The sequence below is a fragment of the Zootoca vivipara genome, chromosome 15 (assembly GCF_963506605.1).
Source record: "Zootoca vivipara chromosome 15, rZooViv1.1, whole genome shotgun sequence".
Taxonomy (NCBI): Eukaryota; Metazoa; Chordata; class Lepidosauria; order Squamata; family Lacertidae; genus Zootoca; species Zootoca vivipara.
This window is the reverse complement of record NC_083290.1, coordinates 21103539-21122685: the sequence shown is the minus strand read 5'-3', so window position 1 is coordinate 21122685 and position 19147 is coordinate 21103539. Positions and strand designations below refer to the sequence as shown.

General features: G+C 47.1%; 1 protein-coding gene across 4 annotated transcripts in view; it reads left to right on the top strand.

The window, feature by feature from the left end:
- The window catches only part of IGSF9B (immunoglobulin superfamily member 9B), a 130123-nt gene that overhangs the window by 66285 nt on the left and 44691 nt on the right, over positions 1 to 19147 (top strand). For all 4 annotated transcript variants that reach the window (XR_004694000.2, XM_035139553.2, XM_035139552.2 and 1 more), the window contains exons 8-10: positions 5238 to 5380; positions 12932 to 13072; positions 14720 to 14836. Coding sequence is in view for 3 of the 4 variants with exons in the window: in XM_035139553.2 (XP_034995444.2) it covers positions 5238 to 5380; positions 12932 to 13072; positions 14720 to 14836 (401 nt within the window). In the remaining variant the exon portion in view is untranslated. The remainder of the gene's footprint in view (positions 1 to 5237; positions 5381 to 12931; positions 13073 to 14719; positions 14837 to 19147) is intronic.

Below are 19147 nucleotides of genomic sequence, written 5' to 3'. Positions count from 1 at the left end.
TTTATATCTCTGTTACATTTGTTTTATCTCAAGGTGGCTGGTGAGAGCTGTGCCGTGGCTCCCAGACCCAGCCGTATGTGCTGGATGTTAACCACAAAGCTGAGCTGGAAGGGACACAGTAGTTGTGCAGATGCCCTGGCACGCTTGGCATGCACACAAACCACTGCCTCTGAGAAGGAAGTTGGGGATCAATAGACCAGCAAGCAGCTTGGGAAAGGGCAGGCTTTTGTCTCCAAGGTGAAAGCCCAAGGCATATAGTAGCAACCAGCAGTATTCAGCAGGCACCGCCTGCAGCTCCTTGGAGGGACCCAGATGTTGGCTCATGGGTCATTGCTGTGGACTTTGACCACATATAACCACTTGCCCAAGCTGTGCCCTTCCAGATAGTTTGGACTACAACACCCATCATCATTTTTACAATTAAGTGGTATATAATTGTTGTTAAATAAAATAAAATAGTGTTGCATTTTCAGTTTAGTTAGCGCTAGCCACAGTTTCTTTGAAACCAGGGTGTAACACTGGTTACTTCTAACTATGGTCTGTGTTAACCTTGGTGCAACACTACACTGTTGCTTAAAAAGTAAACCACAGACAGGAGAGGGATTAATGCCAGAAAAGTGAGGAGAAAGTGACTGAGCCTGCAGCATGCTCCACGTCTCCTAACTATGGTTACATCTTTGCCCAGAATTAAAACCTCTACCTGGTTCTGGGTTCACTGTTTGGACTTTGGCGCTTCATACGCATCTGTGACGTATGCTATGAACCTGGGAGGAAAGGAGCATCACTTTTAGGTTCCGGTTTTCCGGGTCACTTTTGCTCCAGCTCTTGTCTGGGATGGAAAGCTGTCTCGTTCAGTGTTCCCCAAGTAGCTGTCAGATGGCAACGGCTTTTGGCCAGTCATTAATCAACCAAGTTGGATGCTCTCCAGTGACCTAGAAGTGAAAAAGCTCAGTGTCCTGTTACCAATCCCTTGAGCCTATGTTGATTACATTTCCTAAGACATGGCACTAAACTATGTGTTTACAAATCAAGTTCCTCATTACGCCCTGGATATGAATCTGGGTTACGATGCCACAGACGGCATCAGATGACCTTGATAAGCGTTTCGGTCCTTGGTGGTTGTCAGCTGTTTGCAAAGTATGGTGGGCTGGTGTGTTTGTGTGTGTGTGTGCTGTGCTGTGCAGTGTGATCAGGCAAAACCTCTGATTGAAAAATCCTTCTCCTTCTGGAGAATCTTACTCCCGTTCACAATTCATGTGCTGGCTGCCGCTGGAACACTGCTGCATGGGAATATGCAAGGCTCTTTTATGGATTTTAATCATTTGGTTTTTAATCTTTAATACCTCTGTTGTGTGGGTTTTTTCTTTTTTTAATTTTGTCCCTGGCAGGCTATCAAATTTGGAAAGCGAAAAGAAACGAACACAAAACCCTCTAAAGCCAGAATAATAAGGATTAATGCCCTCCCTCCTCCTTTTGACTTGTTCCCATCAATCACAGAAGCAGGGGGATCCAAAATCCCTGACAATGATGGCGTCATTCAATCACTCTTGGTTTGATGCTAGGAATTACCCGGTGCCTTCTTTTTTTGTTGTTGCTCCCCACCCCCATCACCCAAGGGAAGGGGAGGAGAAAAACAAAAGCGAATGAATCTGGAATTCCCAAATAGTCAGTGGACCAGAAAACGGAGAATGCAAAAGGAGGTTATAGTCTCTGTTCTGTAATACTGCTAATTGGACAAGGCTAAGTAGCGCAAGGGAGCAGACACGGGAAGATACGGAGGATCAGATTTGGAGGACTATGGTGCAGGATCCAGGCACGATGTTGCAATCAACCAGTTTTTGAACCAAGAACCTCATGGCAGTGTCCTGGAGCCCCTTGAGAGGAACCCATTCACTGTTGTAGATAGAAGAACATTTTTGCCCTCCTGGGCTCTGGTGTGGCTCCGCCCTCTGGCAGCTCATTGGTTCCTTTTGGCCTGGTCTGGCTATAAATACCTCCAGGTGAGGCCTGAGTTGTTGCCTAGGCAACAGACAGGCCTTGGCCTTGCCTGTGTGCTCCTCCAGCCTTAGTCCAAGTATTTCCTTCAGTCAGTTTTGTCTTTCCCTGTCTGGTCTGGCTTTCCTGTCCATTCTGCCTTACCCCCTTGTTCCAGCCCTGTGCTAGACAGATTTCTTGATTCAGGTCCTGACTTAGAACTGACTGTGCTATGCATTTGTCTCTGCCCCCCCCATCTCTGTTCCCCAGTGATTTTGAGAGGGGAAACACTGCTCTGGGATTGTTTCTTTCTTTCCAGAGCAGGAGTGATAGTGTCATGTGCTGGACCACATGAGTAGTTGACAGGCCCTTCCTTGCTCAGGCAAGTTAATGAGGGGGTATCGAGGGTTTCAAGTTTTGCTATGGTTAGTGAAGCAGAGGCTGGGCTCTTCTTTCTGTTTCTTTGATGGGGTTCCTGCTTCATGACACCTCCTTGCAAGATTGTTTCCATTTCTGATTAGAAGTCAACTGTTGCATTTCAGATGCCTGAAGATCTGTTGTTAAAGCTCGGTATGTTTTACAACTTGAGCTTATGAAGCCAGAACTAAGCATCACAGAGTCAAATGGATCTTGCTTCCAGGATTACCGTCATGCTGCACAGTTGACCAATGCTGTGGACCCAGGTCTCCTCAGCCAAATTCCAACACTCTAATAATCACTTCCACCCTTTGCCAACTCACTAGCCTAAGGATGTCAACTGATCCTAACAAAATGGGTATTGTGCTATATATACCTGCTATTTAAGGTGTACATGTGCACGGTGTCTGCATTTTTGAACTGTTGTTGGCTACGAAAGCTGTCATGATAAGCTCCTGCACTTAAAAATTGAATACTATGCCACTGGTCCCAAATCATGCTGCAACTCATGTTTCAGCTCTGCCATTCTCTCCAATAAACCCACACCCCTGTATTCATCAGAGAGAGAGAGAGAGAGAGAGAGAGAGAGAGAGAGAGAGAGAGAGAGAGAGAGAGAGAGAGAGAGAGGATGTACTTGTAGGCACACCATGATGCAAAATTAGCCAATTGTTGTCAATGATGTCATGACCCTGATTCAGATCTTGCTGTGAAGAAGCATCCTGTTTGGCAATGGCTAAGCCTTTTGGTTAATCCCAAGGTTCAAGGACACACTGTCATGTGGTGAGCTAGATCATGCTCATTTGGCTTCAACTCTTAGGAAAAGGCCATAGCACAACGGTAGATCAGATGCTTTGCATGCAAATGGTCCCAGTTTTAACCTGCAACATCCCCCCACAAAACTGGGGAAGACCAGAGAGTCTTTGCCAGTCAGTGCAGACAGTATACCAGCAGCCTCCCTCACAGTAAGCTTCCGATGTTCATAACTATTTGTCAGGTGTTTTCCCCACCCTTGTTGTCCTTTATGTCCCCCCCCCCCAATGTGTTCCAAAATAGCCTCCTTTCCTTAGTGATGCAACTAAAGGTTTTAATACTGACTCCTGTTCCCTTCCAATTATGTTCCTCCAGCCGATCAAAGTGTCCCTGCCAGAGCAGAGAACTCCCAGCAAACTACTTTAGGTTGCCTTCCTTCCCTTTATTTTTTTTAAAAAAACATCCTCCTCTGTTGGTTCACTGCATGTTCTGTCTATTACAGGCAACTTCTTTCTCCAAAGCAGCAGTGAAACCTCTTGGGTTAACAACAACAGCTAGGACTAAAAAGGAAATGTGTTTTGTTTTTTTTAAAATGAAACTGGAAATTGATTCCTCTCTTATTATTGTGCTCAATTGAGAATTCTCTGAATGTGGTAGTTTTCATATAGATAAATAAATGTTTCTCCTCCCCCCCCCACTGGTTGCTGAGATTCCACCCAGGATTACAATACCCAGAGTTCCCTGTGGAGAGAGAATGAGTTTTTAAGCAGTTTAAGGCTGTGGTGTAGATATGGTATCTTTTTAATAACTGGGGGAAAGGGGATAAAACATGGAGCAGTGTCATGTGAGGGGGAGCTTCCTTGCACAATGAGACTTCCTTTCTTCCCCTTGCATGCCTCCCAAATCTGTCCCAGAATGTCTGCCAACCTCCAGGAGTAGATTTTTTTTTGGGGGGGGGAAGATGCAGGCAGTACAAGAGAAAGGGGAAGTATAATGCCGCTTATGGAAGGCTGGGCTGCAATCATGTACCCGGTACTCACTTACTGGAAGTAGCCCCTTTCAAATTCTGCAAAACCTAGGCATGTTTAGAATTGCACTGTTGAATATGTGCTCACTGAAACTCTCTTTTGCTTTACCCAGAATTCTTCTTCATGCTCCCACCTTAGCCTTGACTTTTGTTTTGTTTTAGGTGGCAGCTTGATGATGTACAACCCATTCTCCCAACTATAAAAATAAAATAAGAATAATAACACGGAGAAGTTGATCAAAATCCTTCCTTCCTTCCTTCCTTCCTTCCTTCCTTCCTTCCTGCCTGCCTGCCTGCCTGCCTGCCTGCCTGCCTGCCTGCCTGCCTGCCTGCCTTCCTGCCTTCCTTCTCTCTCACCTGGCTCAATGGGTCAATGCATCTGGCTATTAACTCTATGATTCTATGGCCAACTCTATGATTCTATGCTTATAGGGCTCATTGTATTTGAACAGGGACCTTCAAGTACACCTCAAATTCCACTCTATCCAACTCCCAGTGGGATGTACCAAAGCGGGTAACCGTGGTATCCCTTACCCCATTTTTAACTATAGTATAACTATCCCTCAAATTTTATGCAAACAACTTTGGGAAAGGTGTGAGTTGCACCTGCTAAATGTTGACTGGGAAAGGTTTATTTTACTTCTTGAGTAAGATTGGAAAGGATTTTAACGCTGATCATGGGTGTGTGTGTGTGAAGATGGAGGGGAGGTGTGTGTGCCTATATTTCTCTCTCTCCCTCCCTCCCTCCTGACTGAAAAATGCTTCCATGCTCCGAGAGCTTAGCACAGATAGATTGAGATAAAACGTTTTTGGTGACGTAAGGGTCCATGTAAATGCTAAGTGTTGCTCTAATGGAACTAGCGGAGATAATGAGCACAAGGATAAAGGTCTCTGGAGGCCAGAGTTTTATGAATGTTACTGATTTAGTATGTGGGGTTTTGGACTCCATTATTAAAAACGTTGCTGACCTCTGTTCAGTTAGGCCACAGAAGAAAGGCACAAGCTTGATGCTTGCCTGGAGGGTTCATATTTTAAAGCTCTTCATCACTTCTGACTTATCCCACCCCAGATCCTGCCCGTGTGGTCAACATGCCACCCGTCATATACGTTCCTGTGGGGATACATGGATACATTCGCTGCCCAGTTGAGGCGGAACCTCCAGTTACCCTGGTCAAGTGGAACAAAGATGGACGCCCTCTGCACATTGAAAAGGTAGAAGGAGCTCTTAGTTGTGTATGATTTTGTTTGTTTTAGGACTTCAGCTGTTTATTACTTGCATTTATATCTGGACTTTTCTTCAAGGAGCTCAGGGTGGCATGCAAGATTGTTCCTGTTTTATCCCCACAATAGCCCTTTGAGGTAGGCTAAGCTGAGATAGTCACCAACCTTCAGTAATGTTGGTGGGAGATTTAAAGCTGAATCTCCTCAGATCTAGTCTTGATCTACCACACTGATTTAATTATCCTGGTTGAAACTAGGGTTTGGTTGCTATCCTATACTTGCTTAGCTATGAGTATGCCTTGTTGAACTCAATGGGTCTGTATCCAGTGTAGCACTAAGTTCATGCCTCTTAGCTGTATACGTGTTCCTATGGAGAAATTCACCGTTGTTGCACAAGCAGGTTGCTGGTAACCTTGTTGCATGACAGATGGTGCAATCTATTGTGCAATGAATTTCCACTAACACATCCATTGTGTTGGATTCCTCTGTTGCACAACATTAAACCTCACCTGTCTGCTAGGGAAAGAGCCCTTGCCCTAGCAGACAGAGAATGTTACAGACCAATGGGACTTAATTCTGACTAGATATGCATAGGATTGCTGTTTATTAATCAGTTAGATTTTCTGATGAAAGCTGAAAGTGAACAGTGCCCCTGCTCCATAGATATGTCCCTTGCTTCAGGTATAGCTATGGGAAGGTGAGGCATACAGTTGGTCAGAAATATTTCTTACTGAAAAAAACACTTGCCCTTCTCCTGCTACTTTGAAGAACTCTTGGAAATTAAAAGTGGGTGTCTTACCAGAAGAACATGTTCTAGCCCAAACACTGCGTGTAGTTATTCTTTGGTTTGGTTGGCCTCAGTTGAATTCCAACATGGCAGCAACAGCTGGAAAATGCTGAAAAGTCAGGACTGGTCCTTTCTCAGGATCTTCCAGCTTCCCCTCCACCCTGTGAGAGCCCCCACCTGGGTGTCCCAACCATAGCTGCCAAGTCTCCCATATTCCCTGGGAAATCCCCATTTTCCAGCTGTTCCTAGCTGAAAAAACGGATTTTTTTGTCCCCCCCCCCGGTTTATTCTGGCGCAGCAGCCATTTTGGAACTGGGCGGAGCATGCTCAGAAGCGACTTTTGATGCTGCTCCGCCCAGTTCCAAAGTGGCCGCCACGCTACTTCCGGTCTGCTACTTCCGCCTGGTCCCTTATTTCTCCGACAGCAACTTGGCAGGTATGGCCCCAACCTACTGGTTGAATACGTGCCCTGTAAGGAATGCATTTTGCCAATTAGTAACCCACTGACCGACCCCGTTCCATGTGATCTCTGTCGATTTAGGCTGGGGCACCCTTGTTGCATACGAAGATGCTGCACTTCTCCCCTCCCCACACCATGTGAAAGTCTCTTGTCATTTAGAAGAGAACAATAATTTGAATTCTTCAATCTAATCAACAGCAATCTTTCCATCTAGGGTCTCATAGGGAGTTTATTCCTCTTGTCACTGTGGGAGATGAGCATCATTAATCTAACTCTGGTGGAAGTATAACGGGTCATCTGGCAGATATTACTATATATGGGGTGCTTAAAAGATCCTCTTTAATGAGACTCTGTCCTGCTATTACCTCGGTTTGAAAAATCCTATCAAGGACTTCATTCTTTTAAATATTTAAACAAAATACTCAATATTTGGTGAACGCCAGTAAGATATCCACGCAGGCAATTACGCGATTTTTTACAACAAGGGGCAACTCACATATCCCTTCTGCGCTCAAGATCTTCAATGCCAAGACCATTTCACAACTGCTCTACGGCATTCCAATCTGGATCCCGGGGTTCACCCAGACAGTAGAGCAAGTGCAATCAACCTTTCTCTACAAGATTTTCTCTGTTCCAAGATGCGTCCCATATGCAGTTTTATGTCTAGAGGGAGCTCAACACAAGGTGGAATCTGTCGCCTGGGCAAGATTCCTTATATTCTGGCTAAAAATCTGCCTCAACTCTGACAGAGATCCCTTCCTCCAGGTAATGCTTTCGGACACCTTCCTCCCCCCAGGGCTGCAACACTTCAATAGGAAGGTACTGCAACTGGGGCTTTCAATAGAACTCCTCCGCTCAATGTCCTTACAATCTGCCAAAGCCACAGTCATTACTAGGTTGTGGGACATTGAGAGACAGGATCTTATAGCGGCAGCAGGCACAACATGTTCCCCCCTTCTTTTCCACCTCCCGTGGGCTCATGAAACAAAACCTAACTATCTTGACTTCCTACTGAACCCACAAGAAAGAAGGGCATTTTCGTTGGCCAGGTTCAATGCAAATCCATCGAACCTCCTGTGGGGAAGATTCTCGGGCAGGGCGAAGGATGAGAGGATCTGTCCGTGTCATGACCCTCAGGTGGAAAGCCTTCCACATATGGTTTTTCATTGTAACCTTTACGTCGACCTTCGTCAACGGTTCCTGGACCGGCTCTGCATTCCCAGAGGGAGACCAGAGCGGGAAATCTTGCGGTTCCTCTTGCTGGGGAAGGACCCGGTCCTCACCGAGATGGTGGCTCAATATCTTAATTTACTATTTTCTCGGCGTTGTACTCTGCAGTCGTCTGAGTCGCCGGAAGCCCCATTGTCGTGAAAGCGGATGGCGGATTATTACCTTCCCTCTCTTGGCACAGCGTTTGCCACAGTGACAGTTTTAATCTGTTATTATTTTGTATGCGAGTTTGTTTGATGCCAATAAAGGTTTTACTTACTCAATATTTAGAGTTTCCTTTAAATATTAACCGTTTAAAGATTATATTCTGACTGTTTCAAATGGAGTGTGTGTGCAGGGGAGTCATCTACTAATGTGATTCTCAACTTCAGGCATGATAGTGTTTGATGATCAGGGAAGGGTACAATCCGGCCAAAGCTGAGCACTAGGAAGCCCTGTGGATTTCCATGGAGAAGATACTTGTGTGTGCCTAGCTCACTTATTGAAATCAGTGGGTGTTCATCATGCCCAACATTTAGAAAGATCATGCCCACTATTTGCCACCACAGACACATGATGTCTGTGGCTGATGTAGAGGATAGGAATCCAATGGGTTGGTCCAGTGCTGGGGAATCACTCCCCATATGGGTCAGGTGCCACAATCTTGCATAGGCCCACCGTTGGGAGAGGTGTTTTGGCCCATCGGTCTCCATGTGGACTCCTGGACAGAGTCACCCTTTCTGGATCCCTTTAACGGGGTACTCGAGTGACTAAGGATCCAGCCTAATGCCTTATAAGCCAAAGTTGTGAGGTTGGCGAAAGCAGGGCTTTTTTCCCCATCCAGAACTCAGTTCCAGCACCTCTCAGGTGGACACCATTGTCATTCTAAGAGAATGAAGAAGGTGTTCATGGTGAGTTCCTGCACCTCCTTTTGTAGAAAAATAGCACTGGGTGAAAGTCTGCAAGCTGGCCAGTTTGCTTGTAGAAGAAAATTGCTCCCTGGCCCCGAATATGGTGACTAATTAACCATAGCAACGTCTTTATGCTAAATTGCCTGCTCCCCCAATGAGCAGGCCTCTAACTGTCCGGGTAGGTGGTAAATCATGTTTTGGTTAACCAAGAGGGTGTCCTGCTCCAGGTCACCCTCCTAAGTACCCCAGGAACAGGCAGGGCACAGCCCCCATGCCCATGCCCTGATTGGCTTGTGGGCAATATCCACTCTTTTAGAGGGTCCGGCATGGCCAGGTGGAGGGCAGCATCAGGCAGCCATCTCCTCCTCAGCCATGCAGGAAGGTGGCAATATTCCCCTGTCTGGCCACAGCCACACTGGGTGGCAAATCTCCCCCCCCTCCCTCCTGGAGCTCCAGATGAGCAGATATTCCCCCAAGTAAGGGTGTTCCCATCTGCAGAATGGATTTCTGTAATGAGCAAGGTAGAAATATATGTATTAATATTAATGAGCAATCTAGATTCCAAGCTGAGCAAAGAAACATATTTACCATAATCTTGCCATGGATTGTTTCTACCAAGATACAATGAGAAGTTATGTTCATAACATGTTGATAACTTATTATCGCATGGTGCCAGAGTTGCATGTCTTTCAGGGGAAGGTCTGTTGCTTAGTGATATGGCATCTGCTATACATGCAGAAGGTCCCAGGTTCAATCCCCGGCATCTCCAAGTAGGGCTGGGAGAGAACTGTGCCTGAAATCCCAGAGAGCTTTTGGCATCAGTGTAGACAATCCTGATCTAAATGGGAAGGAATTCAGTGTTGCACTAGCACAAATGTTACATCAGTGTATGCATTTCTGCTTGCCTGGTGGAATGGTGCCCCTGCTTACTCCCACTGCATGCTGTTCTGGTGGGTCCCCTGACTCCTCCAGAGCCAATGGAGTGGGGCACACAGGGAAAGGAGAAGTGGCGGGAAAGTCCCATTGAACTAGTGGGACTCATTGTGGTGGCTCCTGCTACCGCACCTATGGTCTGGCTTGGTAAAATGCAGCTTCCTGTGTTCCTCACATGGCTCCAGCACTGTCGCTCAGGCACCATCTTCGCTGCAATCCCAGCCTGTTACAACTCCAAGTCATCTGATTCCCATGAGCCAATCCCTCCCCACTAGGACCTTCTGAAAGCTGTGGCCTTAGTGTTTGCTTTGTATTCCAAGGAACTTCTCTCTGGTACAAGGATAGTCCCCAAGCTCCTGCCCCTCCTGCCCCTGTCATTGGTGCTCTAGAACCAGGCCCCAGATTTGTTTTGGACAACACACCTGCTACGGGGCACGCTTGGATGGATATTAACTCCTCCTGTTCTCAGGACCTGACCACCAGAAATGACCCTCCCAGGGACCCAATGTTTGGCACGATGCTTTATTCAGAGGCATGAGATCTCAGATGTTTTTGAGCAGGCAACAAAGGATACCTCAGTCTTGCTTTGTTTGCAAGCTTGCTGGGGGGCATCTGCTTGGCCACAGCTGCAGAAGGAGCAGTGCACCAGATGATCCTTTGGTCATCCAGGAAGATTGTTAGGAAGCCTGAGCCCAGTTCTTTTCTGCAGTGCCCTAGATTTCCTGCCTTTCCCCAGTCCCCGCTATTAAACACCTAAACTTTTAAACATTTTTAGTCTTGTTTACTGGGTGATGCATGCTGTAAAGTGCAGTGCCTGGGAGACCATGTTCTATCCACCGCTTTAATTTCCCAAAGGAAGATCTATACATGGATACACATAGGTGTCGTGAGCCTGCACCCAAAGCCCTCTAGGTACCTAGCGGTGCCCCTGTCTTGATCTGATCTGGGACAAATGGCTTCCCTTAAATGGAGTGGGCACTGGGGCTGGATGTGGACCTTCTGGATGTGGAGGAGAGCGAGCCTATGTTCCCTTGAAATTACAGTCAGCAGTAGTTTACTCTGGAATACGTTGCTATATGCTGGAATCGAGGCCGGCACTCGGGTTGGTATGGAATGATTTTGCACCCCAGCCATCATGATGATGGGAATAATTGGTGATCCTAGGGTACTTTGTTTTTGTTGAGCGCTACTGACCTGAGCTATATTCAAGCTGATGCCAGGAGGAGGAATTGTCCACAACTCATTAGCAGGGCTCTGTGTCAACATGTTTCCCCGAAGCAATACATCTGTGCCATCCAAGTAGGCCAATTATGATAACTGACCGTCTCCCAGCAGACAGAAACAAAGGGATTACAAATGCAGTCCAAAATGTTGACAAGGGGATTTTGGTTTATGAATCCTCCCCGTACAAATCTTAAGAACTGCTGTCCTGTTTTTCTCCTCCTCCTCCTCAGCATTTGCTAGGTGTGATTCTTGATGTTTTACAGCTGCAGCTTTGAATCTTCCTTCCTGCTCCCCCCTCCCCTTAAAAAAAACAGAACTAAGGGACCAGAACTCAGCAGTTTCTAACTCCAGTAATTCATTCTCTCTCTTCTATGCAGTGTTTGGAATAAACTAGCTTGAATTAAAAAAAGTTCACTGAATTAGTTCAAAGACCTCTGAACGACACCTGAAAGTTGCTCCCATAACTTTTGAGTGAACTGAATGTAGATTGAGTTTGTTTTAGGGTGGAACTTTGAACAATTTCCAGTTAAAACCTTCAACTTCTTGCATGTGGATTTTCTTTTCTTACACTTTGGACTTGGGGGGGCCTTTAAGCTTAAATATGATAATTGTTTGAAGGAATGAATTAAGCTATTCACATCCCACTGTGTCCATATTTTGATGTTGTTTTAGTTGTTTGAAGAACACTGTATGCCTCAGCACAGCTGCTTGTCACATTGTGAATACTGAAAAGTATTTTGCCGGTGATCATTTGGATGAACTTGAACTGAACATGAGCCAAGATAGTTCATTTTGTAAAGGGGGACCAATATGAGCTGGAATTACCACATTTTTCCATGTATAAGACTAGGTTTTTCCCCTAAAAAATAATGTCAAAACTTAGAGGGTGTCTTATACTCTGGGCCACCCCCCATTTTCTTAAATCTGAGTCCCCCCCCAAATAGTCTGAGTCTTATAGACGAAAAAATACAGTACTGTAATTTCTTTTTAGACATGTTGGCCTAGAACTAGAATTCGCTGCTTTTTTTCTTTTTCTCTTTAAAAATGAACTTTCCAAGCTCTGACATTGAGGAACTGGCAGCTGCTAGAACGTTTCTGAATTAAGGATGAGCTGAACTGCTTGTTCCCATTCTGGAAAGTTTGGGTGATTTCACTCTGCCAGAATTCTAGAGGATTGTGGAATTTGGAATGGATTCCTCGGTTTGCACCGAGGAGGCCTTCTTAGGCCTTCTGCATCCAGGAGAACTTTACACGCTCCCAACACTTGCAACATTGACCCCATTGCTGCATTAGAGGTTTCTGGGCATAGAGACGGAGGCCTTTGTGGCCTGGGAACAAAAACCTGAATCAGAACAGGTACCTGGACAGACTAGGCCCCCATTCCTGTAGTGTATTTAATGTGTTGTGGTTAAACCTGGAAATTAGGAACCTAGGATGGATTTGTTCCTAACTCCCTCTCCCATAATCAGCTCCTGGCCATGACACAGTGCTTAGGCCCCCACTTGAAATTTCCTTAGATACCCATATTATTTCACTAGCAGAGTGAAACTCATGTGTCTCCAGGGGGTCAGGGCAGGGGAGAACTTCCAGAAGAAAAAATGCAGAATTGGACAGGGTTAAAATACTCCTCTCTGTCACCTCAAGAATTGGTCTTCCCCCTCAAAATGCAGCTACAGTAACACCATTGTCTTAAAGGAAAAGTCTTTAAAGCGGAATCCTACAACTACAAGTTATGTTAAGTTTAGTGTAGTTCTACCCTGAATCACTAGGTGGTGCAAACAGCACTGTAGCGACATCTATTGACAAATGAAAAGCATTACATCAAAGCGTATATTGAAATGTCAGCTGAAGAAGAGGGGTTCATTATGGTTCCAGTCTATGCAGCATCTACACTTAAATATACGGCTACACATTCAAATAGATAATTTAAGCGGAGAGAAAAAACACAAAACAGCCAATATATCTCATATGAAACTCAAAAACTGCAATGTGTCTAGTCTTCTCTCTCACCTGTGCAGTTTTCTGGCTGGAGTCTGATGGAAGATGGCTCAATTCGAATAGAAGAGGCAACGGAAGAAGCTCTTGGCACATACACCTGCGTGCCTTATAATGCCCTGGGTACAATGGGCCAGTCCCCCCCTGCCCGACTCGTACTGAAGGTATTTATTTACTTTTTAAACATTACTGTCCAAGGTTTTTGTGGCTACTCTTGAGTAACGACGCCCCACACCTCCTTGTCTTCAAGGTGTTTTTATTGTGCATATTATTTACAGTGCAAAGAGTCTGGAAAACATGTCTGCTTAGTCCGAGTCAGTACCTCGCAGTGGCTTCTTCCTGTTTCGCGCCCAACATAACAGCTTGGGGTGCCGTGCGCCTCAATTCGGGCATCGGGGGGAAGGGCTGCCTTTCTGACTGCTCTCCAGTGGCCGATCCTGTCATTTCCTTCCCAGCTGCTTTCTTCTCTACACGGTGCTGAGGCTCTCGCATGCTGTCAGAGCCTCTCACCTCCTTCTCTACTTCCTGATTCCTGTAATCCGATCCGCTACTGGACTTGCTGCTCTGCGAAGAGCTCAACCTGATGAGGGGGGGCTGTTCTCTTTAAGCCTCCTCCTTACAATTACTATCTTTCTTTTTAACTGAAGAGGCTCACAAAGCAGCAAACACACACACACACACACACACACACACGAAGTAGTGTAGCACTGTGTACCCTTAGGCTTTTATTCTAGAATAAAATTTATTTTAGAATAAAAAGGCATGGCACACAAGGAAAAGGGAACAGGGAGGGAGGAGGGCAGAATCCCCCCCCAGCAGTTCTTAAAGTGCTTATACCAATCAGCTTGAATGCAAATGGCCCACATAGCCTGATGGAATAGCTGCTGCCAGGTGACATCTGAGAGAAGGCTAAAGGTGTCTGGTCCCTCAACAGAGGCAGTGTTGAGGAAGCTTCTCCCTCAAGCTCAGCAGCCTGATGCAATAACTCTGAGGGATAGTTGGGAAGAGCCAGAGGCAGCTAGTATCTCACCTCTTGATATATTGCTGTTCTGAAAAGCTTGTGAACTATGCATATTGCACACAGAGGGTTGTGTCCAGCAGACCTACTCAGAGTAAGCCCACTGAGCATGCCTATCTTTGGATGCAATCTGCATTAACAAAATGCCAGCTGTGATGGCAAGACTTGGCTGTTGTGAAGCTCTCCTGGCTGGGTGTGGTGTGCAGGGGTACAGTACAGAACCTCTCTGGGTGCCCCAAATCAGATCAGCTCACCCTAAGTGATAGGACATACGTATAACAATCCACCTTCTAAGAAGCTGAAAAAGTCAGCATGTAAATGTCGAGGAGGAGGAGGAGATGGTGCTGTCAGTTGGAGGCACCCAGCAGAGAAGATGACCTGTCAATCTGCCAGCGTTGGGCAGCTCTTACATACTGTCTCCATGAAATGGACAGTGAATGTGTGCGTACGAGAGCATCGTGCAAACCAAGTTGAGCAAGCTGCATGCTTGCATGAGTGTTGTGAGCAGCTGAGCGTCAGTGGGAGAGAGTGTGTGAAGGGAGAACGAACACAGAGAAGGTATTGCACACCCGCCTCACCCGTGAATTTACATGGGTCAGTGATTGTATGTATGTCAATGTAATCTGTTTAACCATCTGGCTTTTGGCAGACTCATTAACTGGCTAAAAGTTCTGTAATTGGATGGCAGTTTTTTTTAATGCAGGTTTCGGTTGTGCATTCAATGAGAGTTGTTCGATTTTTTAATTTTCCCCACCCGCCTTTCTCTCCCCTTGCCTTCCATCCCTGGCTGCAGGACCCGCCCTATTTTACGGTGCTACCAGGCTGGGAGTACAGACAAGAGGCAGGGAGGGAGCTGTTGATACCCTGTGCTGCTGCAGGAGACCCCTTTCCTGCCATCGCCTGGAGAAAGGTACCCGGCCTGCCAGAAAAATCTGCAGTGCCTTTGGCTTTTGGTGAATATTGCAGACAGAGAAGCCACACTCTGTCCCGGTAAGAGCAAAACTGCGGGTTCAGCTGCTTCGCTTCGGGCTGTACCACTGCCGCCCCCGTCCCGCAGGTGGGTGGGGGAGAGGCCCAGCTCCTTGCAAGGAAGCCGTAGAAGCTGCAGAAACCTTAGCCACCGTCAGCCAGCAACAGCAGCAATTGCAAAATGAGCCGCTCTGTTTTATTCATTTCTTTATTGCATTCATATCCCACCTTTCCTGCAAGGAACTCAAGGTGGCATACATGGTTTCCCCTCTCCTCATTTAGTCCCCACAACAACCTCATGAGATAGGTTAGGCTGAGAGGCAGCAACTGGCCTAAGGTCACTCAGTGAACTTCATGGCTAAGTGGGAGTTTGAACCCTGGTCTCTCAGGTCCTAGCCTGATGCTCTAACCACTGCACCACACTGGCTCTCACTTGCCCACTTCCTCCACTCACTCCTCTGTGCCAGTATCTACTGCAATTCCCCCCCCCCCATTGTGGACCCCTCCCTCCAGTGCTACAGTTGCCACAGTGCAGTGCATAGGACAGACTTGCCTCTTTCTATGCTAATATTTTATAACGTACTGCCAGATCAAACCATGATTTGCTGGAGCTACAGATGAAAGAACCTGTTAGTTTTGCTTTTCTCTATTTTCAATTTTTTTACTCTTAAATCCAGTTCTCTACATTTCCCCAGCAATTTGCATTTTTTTTTGGGGGGGGGGGGTCCTTCTGAAAATCTTGTCAGCATTTGAGTACAAATATCTCTTAATACATCTGTGTTTGTACTCAGTTTTTACTAATGTGCACATTTTTGCAAGCAATTTCCCCAAACACAATGCATACTTGTTCATTATTTTAATGAAATATACGTGTTTATTCCCACTTTCCCTTAATATATACATTTTAGACAGATTGGTTGGGCAACCGCATTGCAGAATTTGGGGAAGTGTGAATTTTGTAGGATAGTCGCTTTTTGTTCTGTGCATCGGCTTGAGATGTGCAAATTTGGTAGTTTATCCTTAAAATGTAAACAAAACTCAAAATTCTCTCCCGTTCCTAGCTGGAGTACAGTCAGGAGGACACTGTCTCTTAACTATAGCAGTCTTTCATATGAGGAGCATATCAATTTTAGTGTTGAAAGGGACCTTGGGAGGTAATCCAGTCCCACTCCCTTTGCAAGAATCTTGCAGCCCTAAGAAATAGTAATCCTGCCTCTGCTTAAATACCTCCAGTGAAGGCATATTTCTTACAAGTAGCGTAGCAGCTCTGAGTTTTCCCACCCCAAAACATCTCATTCAGCTGCTGCCCACAGTGGGTGTCCTCCCTCAAGCTCTGACTCTTAGCAAATGCACAAGGGGTTTCTCCCATTTTGTGTCTGCTGGGAGAGATTCAGCAGGGGGAAAGGTCCAAACCAAAGCCACCAAGTGATATCAGTTTTCCCGTTTTTCTGTGATCTTCCGTTTTGCATTCTTCCCATTCTAGCCTACTGCTGCTTGCCTAGCTGTGCTCCACATCTGGTCTTGGGCCCCTGAACTTCAGGGAAGGGGGGTAGCTCAGTGGTAGAGGATCAGCTTTGTGTGCAGAAGGTCCCGTGTTCAATCCCACAGCATCTCCAAGTAGTATTGGGAAAGACACAGAGTCTGAAAACCTGGAGAGCTGCTGCCAGTTAGTGTAGACCAGGCATAGGCAAACTCCGCCCTCCAGATGTTTTGGGACTACAACTCCCAGCATCCCTGACCTGGTCCTGTTAGTTGTGGTCTGACCCAGTATAAGGCAGTTGCTCATTTCCTCAACGTGCCCTTGATTGCTGCTTGGACTGTCTGTACCTCTTTATTCCATCGCCTCTACTTTCTTTTTGACAAGCAACATACCTGTACACTGTCAGAGGTCAGGAGGGGGAGATCTGTTTTGTTCATTGCTGCAGCTAAAGTGATTCCCATGGCCAAGTGCCACCCTAAACATCACCCTACGGCCATCTTCTGGTGCAGAGGCAGGGAACCTTTTGTCCTTTAGGGTGTTGCTGAACTGCAACTCCCATCATCCCCAGCAAGTACAGCTGGTGGCAAGGGATGGTGGGGCTTGTAGTCTTGTGGTTCCCCATACCTGTTCTTTGGGAAACGGCACTGCCTGAACAGTGGAGTCGCAAGGTGGGGGTGGGGGCGGTGTGCCCTGGGTTCCATGTTTGGGAGGGTGACAAGAAGGCACCCCGTGGTGTGCTTGCCCTGCCGCTCCGGCCTGGGTGCAGTGGCGCGAGCGGACACCGCATGTGCACGATCCTCCATTTGTGGAGGCAAACTGCTACGTACAACACACGTGGGGTGCCGCACACATGCGCTGTACGTAGCGACGCAGCACATGTGCTGTACATAGAGGTTTGCCGTCGGCGCTGCCTGAGCAGTGGGATGCCTCTGTCGCTGCTACAGCCGCAAGTGGAGGATCCCTCTGCCGCTGCTGCAGCTGCGAGCAGAGGATCCTGCCAACATCCCTACCACTCTCGGGCAGCGCCAGTGGCAAACCGCTATGTACAATGCATGTGCGGCGTCGCACGCATGCGCTGTGCATAGCGCCACCGCACATGCGATGTACATAGCGGTTTGGCACCGGTGCCACTGAAATGCCATACGGACAGCGGTGGGGTCCCTCTGCCGCTGGCAGGAGCCACTTACGGCGAACTGGGGGGCCCCCTGCCAGCCTCCCTCCTGCCTTGCTGCTTTACAGTGAGCCAGGGAGGGGGTGGACGGGAGCCACACCTCCCCTCCCTCCCCGGCTCACCGTAAGCAGCTCCTGGTTTGCCACTTTACAGCGAGCCAGGGAGGGGTGCACAGGAGCCATAGCTCCCCCTACTTCCTTCCCCAGTTCGCTGTACGGCAAAGCAGGAGCCACTTACGGCAAGCCAGGCTCCCCCTCCCACCCTCCCTCCCTCCCTGGCTCGCTTAAGCGGCTCCCGCTTTGCCGCTTTACAGCAAGCCAGGGAGGGGGGTAGACGGGAGCCCTAGGTCCCAAGAGAACGCAGCTTTGCCAGCACCCCAACAAAGCGGCATAGCTCCCCCCTTTCCCTTTTACTTGGGAGTTACGGGGGTAGGGGCGTAGAGGCGTAGGGGGGGGGGCGGACATTTGGCACCTGCCTGCGACTTCCAAGCCTCCCCCGAGCTGTCGATGGGGGGGGGGGGGTTGACAAAAATAAAATCGTACCGGGTACCACCTGGGCTTGCTACGCCTCTGTGCCTGAAACCCAAGGGAAACAGAGTGATTTCCTCATCATGCAACCAGATATTAATACGGTGAATGCAGGTGAGATCCACAGTGTTGCAGCTCCCTCTAGTGGCCTAAAGCTTTAAACTAAACAACAGTACGTAGAATGCAAAACAATATCTATCTACCAGTGACCAGATCATCAGGTCATACAAGAACACTTCATCTTATTGTTGCCTGACCCCACTGGCCTGCATCCTTTGGAGGGTGAACATCTGCAGGGAGAAGCCTGCTCTACTCAGGTAGGTGCTCTGCCAGTGGAGTAGTAGAGCAGGAACATTAGGCTACTTTTTTCCATCCATCACTACCATTTGTCATAAGCAGGTGCCTCTTAAGGTGGCTGTTATAAGAAAAATATTGCTCCCTTTCCCTTATTGGGTATCTAAGAGCCCATATAGAGTCCTTATGTAGGTTCTCTATTGGTAGGAGAAAATAACAGAGACCAACCAGAGTATATTGAAAAGCAAAGCAGCTAGTAAGCATGATCTTTATTAAACTGTTGCAACAGGGTCCCCCACTCACCCCACGCAGGGAGGGAAGAGAGGAATAGTGTGCAAGCTCTTTTATAGACATTTGAAAATTGCCTCCCCTGTAGCTCAAGACCACCACCCCAAAACATCATATATACATCACTGAAGGGGCGGTCTACAGCAGAAAACCTGTCTGCCAGGAATGGATACCTAATGGTCACTGATTGCTTTTATCTGGGCATCCTGGCCATTCTTTTGTGATGGTAAAATAGTCAGTTCCTGAATCCAGGTCACAGGCTCACCCTATTCATACACGGATAGGCCCTTCGGACAGGATTTGTGAGCAAAGAGACAATGGGGAGGTTTTCCCATTTCCTTCCTCTTTGCAGAGAAACATTTGAGGTCAATTTGGGAGAGTCAAAATGGTTTCAGGATTGCTCTCCTGTAGTATTTCAGACACATAGTTTATATACTTCTGTATGTGTTTGCCTTGTGAATTTATGAACATATGATTTTTATATATGAGACC